A 14,116-nucleotide genomic window follows, 5' to 3' on the forward strand; every position below is an offset into this window, starting at 1 on the left:
AAGCTGCGGTACACAGTCGAAACAGAAGTTGGTTAAACAAAAACTGAATATTGGATAAATGAATGAATACATATTGAAAATATCTCAGTGTCATATTTTTCTACAAAAAACATTCAAGACAAGATCAAATGAAAGACTGGAATACATATTAGTGACCTCGGACAATTAAGAAAAAGGAAATGGGTATTTTATTAGACATCCCACTCATGGCACATTAACTCTTCCCGTGCTGCAGTATCCTTATGAAAAGTCCAAATAACTTGGATCATACATTTTAAAACCACAGTCTGGGGGAGTGTAGCAGCACCTTGCTAAAAATAACATTCAGTAATTTTTACAAAAGAAAAGTATTTCAGGGACTGTGAATAGGCAACTTCCTGCAGCAACTACTCTGTTTCTAGTTTTGCAATGCCTCGTGTTCAGTTTTTTTTAGTTATTTATTTCTTACCAATCTCTGACCTATTTGAATTTCTTGTATTGATATTTAATGAGACATTTTAACATCCTCTGCTTCAACACTCAAGAAAGACTATCGATACTGCACTAGTGTCAGCCATTGACTTAAGCCATATGTCTTTATATCTTAACTCAGCAGATGTTCACAGAACATGGTTTTAGCAACACATTGCTTCAGCTGCCCTGCACAACCACTTCCTTCTACTTTTAGCAACTGAGCAGCCCCATTAGTTATAGTGAAATGCTTTGCTCAATAGCATGCAGTGGTGGGTTATTTGGGGAAGGGTGTGTGTCACTTCACCACCCAAAAACGTTTAGCTTTATGGGATCTAATTACTGATCCTGTTTATAACCAAGTGGCAATCCTTAAGATTTAAACTCTGGTTGATTTAGAAGTTTAGAAGTCTGGAGTCTTGGGCTGCATCTGAATTTCCATTCTTACATGGTATTTTTCTGAATTGTTTGCATAGTTCTATTTTTTTTTTGTGTGGAGAAAACTGGAGAAAACGGTAATACAGAATTATTTTACACCTAGTTTGTAATACTGCAAATATATAAATATTGCAATAGGTTCAAACGCCTTCAGCGATACATAGTGATTTAACATACATGTATTTCAGTGAAAATCTTCTAGTTTGCCATTTTAAGTATAAAACAACATTCCAACCACAGGTCTCCAAATGACAACATTATGTGAGATAAAAAAGCTTGATCTGTTATTTGGTTGTAAATCAAATAATTTGCAGATTAGGTGAAACTATTTTTTTATGCTTGGTTTGTTTAAATTTAGTATTTTTTCCCCTTATTTATTTAGTTAAAACATATACAGGATTTGTCAGTGTTTGGGTTGCTCTGCCTCTGGGACGTAAACACTTGCTGTAGCTGCTGATTCGCTACATCTCATTCTGCTCCCACAATTCAACAGGCAACAAAGGAAGAGGCCGTCAGCTACAAAGTGTTAGCCAACCTAGCCAGAGAGGTGCCACCTTATTGTGTCATCCTAGTCGGAAATGTAAACCGGCACGTTTAGAGAAGAACCTAATTCAGCCATAATAACGCTTTATACTTTAGTTTTGGGTGTAATAGTTGATTAAAGGGAGGCGAACGGTAATGTTTTCGACAGCAAACGCTAACAAAGCTAGCCGATTGACTTAGTAGTACGCTAACATTAGCCAAGCTAACAGTAGCCAACAATCGTGAAGAAGCGAACCTTTCATGAACGTGTTGTGTAGGAGAGATTCCATCCCCTCTGGGTTATTTTGCCCAGTGAGACAAGCAGAAGTGACCGGGTAGGAGATAATATAATTTCCATCTCTATATGTACATATATATTTACATGTTTACGGATTTACTTGGAAAGTAGACATGCTAACAAACTAGTTCACTGGTCGTTAGCTATTTGATGTTAGCATACGAGCATGCCAACATCTGTCAAAATGGCAACTTTTATCGATTAACCATATTGTTTCTTGTGGTCTTAGTATTTAAAGTGTAACGTTACCTATTATATCGTCGTTGTGCAGACAGTGTCAGAATAATGTCATTAAAGTCACAAACTGACCAGCGTAGCTAAGCTAAAGGCATGCTGTAGTGACGGTAGGCCTTGCCAGGTCAGGACATACCTAGCTAACGTTGACTTTATGTATACATGCTGTCTGTGTTAAGTCATTATATATATATATATATATTGCATATTATGTGTCATCACCGTATACAATCAAGTGTACACCAGACGTGTGTAACTTGTTAAATTAACTGGCTTTGTTTTTCATAGCATCAAATGAAAGGTGGTGGAAGTGGAACTTGACCCATCCAACTGAGTCACCATTTTCCTGCACATAATGGTGAGTAATCAGATTGCAGCTGTCTTGATATCAAGCAGCTTTATTTAGCTCAAGTCTAAGTGGCACATGTCTCTAGATACAGTTTTCATCTTGTTTTCTTTGATAAATGTGTTTTGTTCATTTAATATAGTCATGAATTACATTACAGTATGGGCGTTGAATATGGGAACTGTGATATATTTTCTATTGTTTGGCTGTACAGCCTAGCAAATTAGGTAGGAAGTGCTGGCTTTTAGTTATAAGGCTGTTGAGGAACTTTGTATGTTCCACAGTAAACAATGCCGCAGGGCAGTGATCTTAACACACACAGCCAAAACAACCAAGGAAACTAACCCTATGGCAAACAGTGCCGTAGCACAAGCCGAGCAGAATATGACATGTCTGATCATAGACTTCAAACAGTCAATGAAACATTTTTCATTGACTGTTTGAAGTATTTCTTTGGAACAAATATGACTATAATTTAATATCTTTAATATTATGTCTTTATTTTGTCTTTCTACAGGGTTTGATGGCTCCACTGTATGCATGACTTGTTTGGTGCGGCCTGATGGGAGGACACTGTGGATAGTACTTTCATCAGGATACCAGGAGAGCCAACCCATGCCCCCACTTTGGAGGGCCTGTCAGAATGAAGAAGATAAGCCTTAAGACCATCCGCAAGTCCCTCAGCATAAAGGGCAAAGAGGAGGGGGACTTTGTCATGCTCCAGCAGCCCTCGGTGACTCCAGATTATTCGAAGGAAGAGTCACTTTTTGGGGGCTGCTACACCAAAGAGCTATCTGGTTGTGACCTTGGTAGTGAAGAGGACAAAGGAGGCCAGAATAAGAGCCGCTCAAAGAGCGAGAGCCTGATGGGATCACTAAAGAGGAGACTGTCTGCTAAGCAGAAGGCTAAAGTAAAAGGGAGCTCCTCTGCCATAGGCTCAGTGGATGATGACGACACCTTCTCCTCCTCTTCTGTGCCCATCAGCTTCAACGAGGTGAAAGCCCAGAGACCCCTTAGATCTGCGTCCCTACGTAGTCACCATTATAGCCCTTCGCCGTGGCCTCTGCGCTCCGTAAACTCCGATGAAGCGTGCATCAAGATGGAGGTAAAAGTTAAAGCCATGGTTCACTCTCCCAGCCCCAGTCCCAACTTAAATGGTGTCCGGAAAGAATTTCTTGATTTTCAAATGGAAGGGGTCTTTCAGGACCAAGCAGAATCCTTAAAGCATCTCCAACAGCCACAAAACGGGGAGCTGCATTTAAATCTCGATGAAAATGACGTGCCTGTGGCGCTGGGGTTGACTCCCCAGGACTACATCCAGTACACGATGCCTTTAGATGAGGGAATGTACCCAGAAGGGTCCCACTCTTTCTGCCTGGAAAGCTCCTCTCCTATGGAGGTGGTGACTGAAGCAGACAGCGCGTCCCTCCACACAGACCAGGGACAGGAGGAACATGAACTGGTTTGTGGGCTGCCTCCGGATCTCTTCATGGAAGCCTCGGTTAATAGTCTTCTCATTGGTTCCGCTGGTGTGATGCTCCAAAGTTCTCGAGTCGAGGTCCCACCTCCCCTCTCTCCGCTCCTGCTGCCCATGATGCTTAATGGACGTATTCCAAGGACTTTTTCAGGGTTCAGCTCTTCGGACAGACAGGTAGCCGAGAGGGTAAGACACCACCTCAACTTTGACCCGAATTCGGCTCCCGGGGTCAGTCGGGTGTACGACTCGGTGCAGAGCAACGGGCCTATGGTCGTCACCAGTCTGACAGAGGAGCTGAAGAAGCTGGCGAGGCAGGGCTGGTACTGGGGCCCCATCACACGCTGGGAGGCCGAGGAGAAGCTGGTCAACTTGGCCGACGGCTCATTCCTGGTCAGAGACAGCTCAGATGACAGGTACCTGCTCAGCCTGAGTTTCAGGTCACAGAACAAAACCCTCCACACCCGCATTGAACACTCCAATGGCCGCTTCAGCTTCTACGAGCAGCCTGACGTGGAGGGACACACGTCCATCGTTGACTTAATCGAACACTCTATCAGAGACTCTGAGAATGGAGCTTTTTGCTATTCCAGGTCTCGCTTACCAGGGTCTGCAACCTACCCCGTCAGACTAACCAACCCAGTATCTCGGTTTATGCAAGTGCGCTCCCTGCAGTATCTCTGTCGCTTTGTCATTAGACAATACACGAGGATAGATCTGATCCAGAAACTGCCCTTACCGAACAAGATGAAAGATTATCTGCAAGAGAAGCACTACTGAGGACACAGAGATAGGACAGTGGTAGCAATTTTGCACTTTTGTGTTCAGTTAAGAGATTTCAAGAAGGTTTACAGACGACCACAGTTTGGAGATGATTGGTTCTGGTGGCTCTTGATTTGTCTCCAGGTGACTCTGTCGATGTTAAGTCCTCCATTCCATTGTAATGGGTTTTCCCTGCTGGTTTTAGGAGGCTGTACTTCCATAAACATAGGCCAGCACATAATCTATTGCAGAAGTATAGAATAGGGATACAGCCAAGTTGTCTAAGCTGCATAGATTAAGTGCAGACATTAGTGTTGTGTAACATCCAGCTGTGCAAGTAGAGCAGGTTTTCAAAGAATTGCCATCTGCTTTAAAGTTGAGCCTGTAGGACGGAAAATTAAAAAAACGTGCTGAATTTCAAAATTAATTTCATTTTTATCCTCCAAATTGTACATTTAAAAGATGAAAAAGTATTGCTACAGTGAAGTTTTTCAAATCAAATGTCAAATTGCAGACTGACCTATTTTGATCATCTTTTGCTTTTTAATCACTCGTCAAATTGTTTTCATCATGACCGAACGACAAATTAGAACATCATTTTGCATTCATACTTTACCAAGTGATGACGGCCAACCTGTGATTGTTATGTTCACCATATTGTTTTCTAACTTACAAACTTATCTACTTGTCCAGTGGATGCAGTTTCTTCCTCAGGTATTCTCTGACTCAACAGCTGACTTTTTACAAATCCAGTTGTGCTTCAGTACGCTTAGCCTGGTGCAGCCTTTACATTCGAGTCACGTTTCCTGCTTTCATTTGTATAAACACGGACATTAATAGACATGGAAACACTAACCACAGCACCATATCAATACAAAAAAACCAGGCCCACAATATGAACATGTTGCAAAAGATGTTCAAAATGTGCCGGTCTGTGAGAGGGCTTTAACAGTTTGGTAAGAGAAGTAACTTTAAATAGTATGGCTGCATGTAGCCATTATATAATGTGCAAGCCTAAAGGTACTGACCATGCTGGATTTTAACGTGCCGTTTGTAGAAACGGCATCAAAATGATGTATAAACCTTTTTGAAATATTACCAATAATCGTTGAATCTTTCTGCATTAGGAATGTTACAAAAAAAACTGCACCGCAGCTCAGGCCTAACAACTTTGTCACTATCTGTAATGCTTGTATCTGCATGTGGGAACGGCGGTCAGCTAAGGGCACAGTAGGGTCACTCTAAATGAGAGAGGATGTCACAGTAAAAGTGCTGAAGCTCAACTCTGAGCAAAAAGCTGTTTAGCGCACAATTCCCATTTACCTTAGGCCGCTTATAAGTAAAGGAAATGGCCCTCAGTTAACCTGCGACCTGTAGTCGATTGTAATGAGCTGGACCCACATCCAACGAAGCCCCGACAATGTGTGAGCTTAGGTAAAAGGACTTTGGGGAAAGCCAGGGTTAAGTCCTCCTCGCCGTCTTGGGAGTGATGCCAGCGTCTCGGGCACACGACAAAAAGTTACATCACAGCTGCGCGGCATCATTAGTGTCATATAAGTTTCAAGGGCAAGTTTTTGCCATTGCTTCTTCACATTGTCCCCACAGAGCTGCACTCCCCCACAGACCGTCTCTACTTGGCTGTTTGTGCCAGAGTAAAGGGAAGAGCACACAGTAAGCTACGCAAGTGCTTTATACGGATACTTTGACAGGGAATTGTGTTTTTTCACATCATGAGCGAGCATCTTTTTTTGACATCTGTGTCCATTTTTAAAAACGTATTTGGGAAATGGTCTCTCAGACAGCTTTGGTAGGTCGTTAGCGCATAGTTCTAGTTTCAGTTCGCTGGAAGTGTCGGCGTCTGAGGAAGTTAACCGTGAATCTAGCACAGCAGAAATTAGATAGGAACTTTGAATGGTGTTGCATGTTTAAAGACTTAAAGCTTCAACCCTTTGAGTTGTATAGGAATGAAGGATCTAGGTTGTGTGTTCGGCTGTGTAGAGGGACGCTGTTCTGTCACATACATCGGCTGGACATTCTGTGTACAAGAAATGTTTTTTCCTTTTTTAGAAATCCTCACGTGAGTTTGTTTTGTGACATTTGCCGTCTGGGGGGGGGGGGGGGCTGTACAAAAGGAATGTACGCTTGTTTGAGGTATCCATTCTATCCTTCGCCTGCAGACCAGTTTTCAGAAAGCATGAGAATCACAAGAACAACGTTGTCACATTTCTTTTTTTTTTTTTTGCACTTGAATATTCTCCCGTTGACATGCTTGGATCCTCTCCTGCCTCGAGTTCTCCTTCAGATGGCAGTTTTAAAAAAAGAATTAAAGTCACACATTTGTCCTTATGTGTTCATATAACTGTTTAGCTTGAAACGAGATTGTTTTGTTTTTGTCATATCTGTGGGATATAAAGGGTAAGGCACCAGCATCATATCAAAGCCTTCTGCTAATGCTCATGGGCTGTCAAGGAATTGGATCATGGCAAGAACGCGGATGTAAATTTGAAACTTCTTTTTTTTTTTTTGGTGTGTGTGTATTTGTTTCAGTTGAAATGTGAAATTAATGTTAGTCTCTTTTAATACAATGTTCTTTTAATTGCATTTTTCCGTTTTAATTTGCAATTTGTCACCAGATGATTTTGCCAAGCAGGAAGCAGTTTCATAAGGCGTTGCTGTGACTTTTCAATACCTGTGTAGTTAATTATTAAGGGTCATTGCCTCCAATGTTTGATTCCAGAAGTTGACGCTTGTTCAGACCGCTGAAGCATTTTGATTTAGTAACAGCTGTTTAGCACTTAACAAGCTCTGGTTTTTTTTTTTTTGTGTGTGCATCTCCGTGAGTGAAGGCGATTGTTTACAACACTATGTTTCAAAAAATGCCCCCCTCCCTTCCCTTTCTTTTTTTTTTTTTGTTGGTTTACCTACTCTCACATGAACATCTTGGTACAATTTGAAAACTCGTATTTCATTTTAATGTGTTTTACACATTTGTGCTGCTTACGGATATGATTGCCTTTTCGTGTATTTAACAAACGGGGAAATAGAATGTCACCAATGTATGTACACATATTGACTTTGGTTTTCATCTTGGGAGAGCAAAGCAGATCTAACAACTGTAGTCGGTTAAAAGAGCATTAGTAGCGATTAGCAAACCCTTTGTAGGATTACCAGTGCACTCCAGTTTACATTGGTTGTCAACTGTCAACTTTCCAAAGTAGATGGTCTTTTTGTATTTTTCTTTTGGAAAAAAAAATCAACAGTGATTTATTGCACACTTTGGATACAGTTCAAGAGTTTTTTGTATCTGCCAATTATAAATTATAAATAAAATAAAAAAAACTATATTCTAAAAAAAAAAAAAAAAATGTTTGTACACTTTGTATGTTCTCATATGAAATGACTTATTGAAAGCATAACTGTCATAACTCACATTAGACTAGATTGAGCACCTTGCATGCAGATTTTAAATCATGCGAAAGCCTGGAGACACTGATGCACTTGACACAAGCCTGATCATGCTTGCAGTTGTGTGTTAATAGATGGAATCATTGAGGTCTCAGTGATTTTCTCTCCACAGTGGGTACAAATATGCAGCTAGTCCCAGAGCGCTGGTTGCCTAATTTACAGAGACAACCCAGGCAGTCTTTAAATACAACCGAGTGAAGGGGAGACTCTGGGGGAAGATCAGCAGCAGTGCTACCGTCCTCGCTTTAACTTTAAGTCATCTCTGGAGGAACACGGGTGAGTTCCTGCGTTGGGAGGAGGGGGGGCAGGATAATGGTGTCAGGTTTGGACTTGGATCTGCTGAAGTACGGTCTGCATGATGATGAGGAGGTAGGCTTTGTTAACTACTGTGTCTGACAGGCCTCTCCAGGCATCTTGAGGTGAAGATGCACAACTGTTTACTCTGCCCGGTTCAGGATGATTTATTCATGGCACAGACTGGTGGTCGCATGTCATATGGAGATGCCTCCGTCATAAAAGGACTCCTCTCTGCCTTCCACTGTTGCTACTTTTTCTTTTTAAATTTGCAGCTCTTCAAACTGTTTCTACTCAGAATTTAGTGCGAGAGATTTTATTTTTGCTTGGAGAGTGCAACTCTCAAGACGTCAAGACGTGGCACGGCATCTCAGCAGGTTTGAATTTGCAAACATTGTGATATTCAGCCGGCTCACTTTGCCGCCTCGTACCCAGGATGTTGCCTGCTTACCCAGAGTGTTTCTCTTGCCTTTGAAGGTAAGTTGTCAGGTGACAAAATGTCAAATCCGCTGCTGTTTCAGCACACATTAAAATGATAAAAGTAAACAAACAAATCTTGATAAAATCAACAGAAATTCCAGCGTATTTTTCCCTCTCAGTTTGAGTCTCATTAGCGATTCATGTGCTTCCTTGTGACATGCGCTGTTTGGCCTTGCAAACTGTAATCTAGGATTTGGGAATGTTTTTCTATAAAGAGTGCCTTCCTAATTGTCATGTACATATCTTTACAGTTCTGTTTTTTTTTTTTTTTGCAATTGCCAAGACACAACTAGAAGTTGTGGCACAACCACTAACTCATGTGCCCTGTCTGTTGACCAGGGTATGCTCAGCACCTTGTCTGCTTTACACTAAGATTGAAATGATGAAAGAGCTATTTGTTGGTTGTGTGTGTGTGAAGTTGTGATACAAAAATATCATTTATTGTTAGTGTATTTTATATAGTTTTGAATGATTTGCTTATGAAAGATATTTTGTGTTTTTTGTTTTCATTTGTTTGGACAAAGAGCAAATAGCAAACCAAAAAGTATTAACTACAGACTGACATTTTCTTTGTTTTGGAAACAAAGCAATTTGAATATGAAAAGTTCACCAAGGTAGTGGAGGGTTTTAGGAGATTGCCCTTTAATTTAGAAATAGAAATAGTTCAATATTTTGGGAAATGGAGAGCTAGTTTAGTATTAATACCACTAACATGTCTGTCCCTTAAATATGAAGTTGCCGCCAGTTAGCATAATTTATCATAAAGACTGGAAACGGCTATGGCTCTGCCCAAAGGCAACTTAGAATGATTTATTCTATAGAATTAACAAAGTGGAAAAACAACAAGTTGCGGTTTTTGCAGGGAGATTTCAGGAAGTTACTGAACCTGGCTATACGAAGACACATAACATCACACATACAATAGTCCTGTTTCAACCCTGTAAAGCACTTTGTGACTTTGATTTGAAAAGTGTATAAATGAAGTTTATTAATATCAAATGCTCCACGTATGTTCACCAACTCTCATGGGCAGGTTTGGTGCTGTGCACAAAGTGTGCAGTGGATTTTAAAAGCTTTTTAACCGCTGGCTTCTGCAGCAGACAAAGACTTAAGGAGAGCAGTGACGGTAAACTTAAACAGTGACGTTGTGGGTCAGATAGCTTAACAATGAGCTGAAACTCGTCATAAAGCTCCATGTAGCCGAAAGGAGCTGCAGATTTGGGTATTAACTCTCTGTAGATTCATCACTACGAGCTACCCCTGTTTGTGAAAATATCGATTATATCATTAAGTCCTGGAGACATCTGACCTTCTTGAATAGTGTTCGTCCTTATATTAAAAACAATCAATTTAGGAGTGATAGCAGATTCCAATCCTTTGTTTTTTTTAATTTCTGGCGGTGGGACTGCTGCTTATTTCCATTTGGATTACCGTATGTATTGTGCCCGTAAATCCTCAGTCAAAAACATGAATAGTCAAAGACGGCGCTTGCAAGTCTTTCAGTGCATAATGTCGACACAAAAGTGCTCATTTGTGAGCAAATTTCTTCTCAGTGTGGTTCTTAGTCTGAAACTGTTTACTCTGGAGAATCCATCCATCAAGTGTCTGCTGTCCCAGATTGATGATCCATTCCCGCCATCTGGTGCGCTGCATGGTGCACCCATTTTTCACGTGCAAACAGGGATGATGTTGACAGCATGAATTAGCCAGCAAACATATACATCGCTTTAAATTGTCACGCCAGGAAAACATCGGTGGGTCTAGCTGGTAATGATAAAGCCGAGGTCACCTGCTGGCAACAGATGTCTTTCAACCCAGAGTGAAAGGTTGAGCTCTATTAACGCTTGTGATCTCGTGCCAGCGGTGCCATACACCACTGAGACCCTCTTCTTCTCCATCTATCATGCATTAGATGCCTCTGAACCCCAATTAGACCTGTTAGAGAAGGGACTGCCTTCATCATTATCAGGTCTCCACTGAAACAACAGCTCATCGCGCTATTCATTGTGATCATTCGTCACAGTTTCCCATGTATTCGTGGAGTGCATGTTTGTTGAATTTCAGCTTGGTATAGCTACCACTTTGTGTGTCTCACACTGTTGGGCTGTATGCCTCCAGATCAAAACGCCTTTCATCACGGTCCTCATCCAAAAGCAGCGTCTCTCCCACACCGAGCAAAGATAGAATTTAGCAAAACAAGTGGTTCAAACTGTGAACACAGAGTTACCAGTCTCTCTGTCTCTCTCTTTCAGAAAAAAAAGCGAGTACTTCAGGATTGTTAAGAAGTGAGCATGCTTAATGACCAGAAAATGGCCGATTCCAGATGGCCTCAGCTCCAGGGTGTCAGCAAAGAAGAAGCTGGCCAGTTTGATATTTGATTGATAAGCTGTCATGAAGATAAATCCCTTTGTGAGGCTCTTTAGTGCTTCACTTTTTATACCATTGACATATGATTGTCTTTCAGCTAACGTGCTGTTCTTTGTGATATTTCTTGACAGCAGGAGGAAATATAAATTAGCTTCCTGAGCTATTGACTATGTTTCAGAAAGACAGCATTATGAATATGAATGACATAGGCACACTGACTTTGAATGATAACATGCAGGCACTCTGCGTGTTTAAGTGTGTGTGTGCCTGTGCATTGTGCATAGTTTCCAGTACAGATTGAAGGCCAAGGGGAGTCGTAAGACGGTCATAATTATGTCATTAAAAGAGTGACATCTGGAACTTGGGGGCCATACGGCAACACAGAGTACCCACCTTCTTTCCTCCTTTGCCCCCTGTGACAGGGACAATCCACTCGCATCCCCCATCAATCTGCCCATCCCTCACGCGGGAGCTAGGTGTGTGTGGATGTGGTGTGGTGGTGGTGGGAAGAGGGGGATGGGGGAGTGAACAGGTGGCGGCCATCAGGAAATGGATGGGGAATGTTTTGAATAGGAAACTTGCCTCCATTCCTCAAGGAGTACCTGGGTGTCTGCCCTTCACCAGCGGTCCAAGAGGCACAGCGAGGACGGGAGAGATGAAATGAGAACAGGTGGTGGTTTGTCGTTTAACGAGGAATGGAGTTCCCCTGTAGATCTGAGAAAGCACAGCCAACAGAGCAGTATGGACTACGCTGCCATGCTGCTCGCACCTCTCAATGGGCTTCGCGCTGCATCCAAAACAAAAGAGCTTTATACACATAAAGCTCACACAGTAGTACAATGCTGGTTTGAATTCACTTGGCATCTGGAAATGGGAAATAAGCTTCCCTATTACCTAAGAATAAAAAGATGCACAGCCAGAAGACAATGAGCAATGTGTCATTAATGACAAACCTGGCTCCAATCTGTTTTGGGTCAAGGGCCAAACTGCTGTCATTTTGTACTTGATTGAGTTGCAGTCATACTCCCAACTCTTTGAACTGCCACTGACCCACAAGTGCTCCCTCAACTGAGATGTTGCAAAGCAATTACCCACCTTTGAGTGCGCGTTACTCAGCAGGGGCCCCGCCCTCCTCTGCAGCCATATCCTGCTAATATTCTATTTCCTGCATCACCAGATGTGTTGGTTACAGAAGCTCAGGGCCTTCTGAACCTCTGGTGCAATCATGAGCTCAATCTCTCAGTCCACACCTCTGGCTCTGCCTGCCACACTGCAAGCGGTGGTGGCGCACTTTTGGTCTATAAAATTGAGCCTCAGTCCATCGTAGCTCTCTACATATGCCATCATCCATTCTCTATTTCATTCCATTTACCCCGCAATAAAGCCAGAGTTGTAATTTCTCATCCTGGATGTGATATTTTCTTAAGTAAAATGGAGCAGTGAGGCTCATAGATTTCACCTCCTCAGTCACAGCTTCAGGACAGCTGCATTTAGTCTGATCACTGAGATGCATGCTAATTGTGCTGCTTTATATCAGTGGCTTATATTAATCACAATATCAGATTAGAGTAGAAACTTCTAGGGAAGAGCTAAAACCATTAGTGTTTTTTTTTTTTTGGTGCTCTAAAAAGTCCCGGTGGGTTTTAATGCTAAACCACGACATGGCTCTACGCTGGGCTGTTGGTCAGTCAAAAGAGCTACCACTTTGGTCCAGACTGAAATATCTCAACTATTGGATGGCTTGTAATGAAATTTGCTCCAGATATTCAAAGTCCTTAGATGGTTCTCAGACTATTCCTAGTCTAGAGCCACCAGCAAGTCAACATTTTCACTTATTCAGTGAAATATCTCAACATCTGCAGGATTGATTGTCATACACATTCATAGTTCCCAGAAGCTGTACCCCAAAGACTCTGGTGATCCCCTGGCTTTTCTTTCAGTGTCACCATGAGGTTAACATTCTTGTTTTCTATCGAAATAACTTGACCAGCTACTGGATGGATTACTATGCAATTTGATACAGACATTCAATGCCCCCAGACGATGAATTGTATTTACTTTCAAAAGTGATCACCCTCAAAATTGAAATACTTTGGTTTATGAGCACATATCTGCAAAATTCCCATCAGCTTAGGCTGTGTTTAGCGCTAATTAGCAAATATTAGCATGCTAACACTCTAAACTGAGACGCATGTAAACATTATACCTGCTGAACATCAGCATTTTAGCGTTGCCATTTTGCAGGTTACAGCCTTACAGATTTGCTGGCATGGCTGTAGACTCTCAGTCTTGTTCTCTCAACTATTTAGATGTACCAATGTCCACAGTGAGGTCTATTGATCATCTACAGTAACTTGGAAGATGCATTGATCATAACAAACAAAAATTCCGCTGTCTTCCATTGTATAACAGTGGTGTCTGAAAACAGCAGTGGATATCTCTTGGAACCACAAGAGGTGAGAGGGATAAACATGTTTTTTTTATTTATTTGGTTGTGCCTGCCCTATAGTGTTTATCCTCTGTGTACACACTTTTCTCCCCTCTGATGGAGGAGATCAGAGGAGCGGGCTCTATCTCTAACATTGATGTAAATCTGAACAAGCACACACGGGTAGCTGGCTTGAAAGTGGGCCTGCAGGGAAGCATTTTAAAATCAGATCCAAACTGAAGGAATTGTGAGGAGTATTGGCTCGAGCCTACCACTTGTAGATGTACAGCACGAGAGCCTCTCCTCGCCTGCTGATTTCTTGTTTTTCCACCTCATGTTTGGTTGTTAATCAGCACTTTAATGTCAGATACCAGCATGACGCAGAAAAACAAAAGCTGTCAGAGGTATGATGTGATCAGTATCACTTTGTGGAGGAAGACCCATTTGTTATCTGAACCATGTGCTCGGGGTCATTTGAGTTACGGTAACGTGATCTCCTCACTGGTTCTATCAGCTAATCTTACTGACGTTGTCTCTAGCCAGCCATTTATTGAGTCT

The 14,116-nt window shown here is 41.8% G+C and overlaps 1 protein-coding gene across 1 annotated transcript; it reads left to right on the top strand.

Moving 5' to 3' along the window:
• Nucleotides 1-1,355: 1,355 nt before the first annotated feature.
• Nucleotides 1,356-6,298, top strand: socs6a (suppressor of cytokine signaling 6a). The gene is made up of 3 exons (XM_076080272.1): nucleotides 1,356-1,745; nucleotides 2,231-2,300; nucleotides 2,806-6,298. Exon 3 carries the CDS (start codon nucleotides 2,932-2,934, stop codon nucleotides 4,540-4,542), a length of 1,611 nt encoding a protein of 536 aa, XP_075936387.1. The 5' UTR covers nucleotides 1,356-1,745; nucleotides 2,231-2,300; nucleotides 2,806-2,931; the 3' UTR covers nucleotides 4,543-6,298.
• Nucleotides 6,299-14,116: the final 7,818 nt, after the last annotated feature.

This window comes from Anarhichas minor, unplaced genomic scaffold (genome assembly GCF_050575085.1).
Source record: "Anarhichas minor isolate MPS153535 unplaced genomic scaffold, ASM5057508v1 ptg000074l, whole genome shotgun sequence".
Classification (NCBI taxonomy): Eukaryota; Metazoa; Chordata; class Actinopteri; order Perciformes; family Anarhichadidae; genus Anarhichas; species Anarhichas minor.

Coding starts and splice junctions, on each gene's coding strand:
- socs6a (XM_076080272.1), top strand. CDS start 2,932: ATGAAGAAGATAAGCCTTAAGACCATCCGCAAGTCCCTCAGCATAAAG.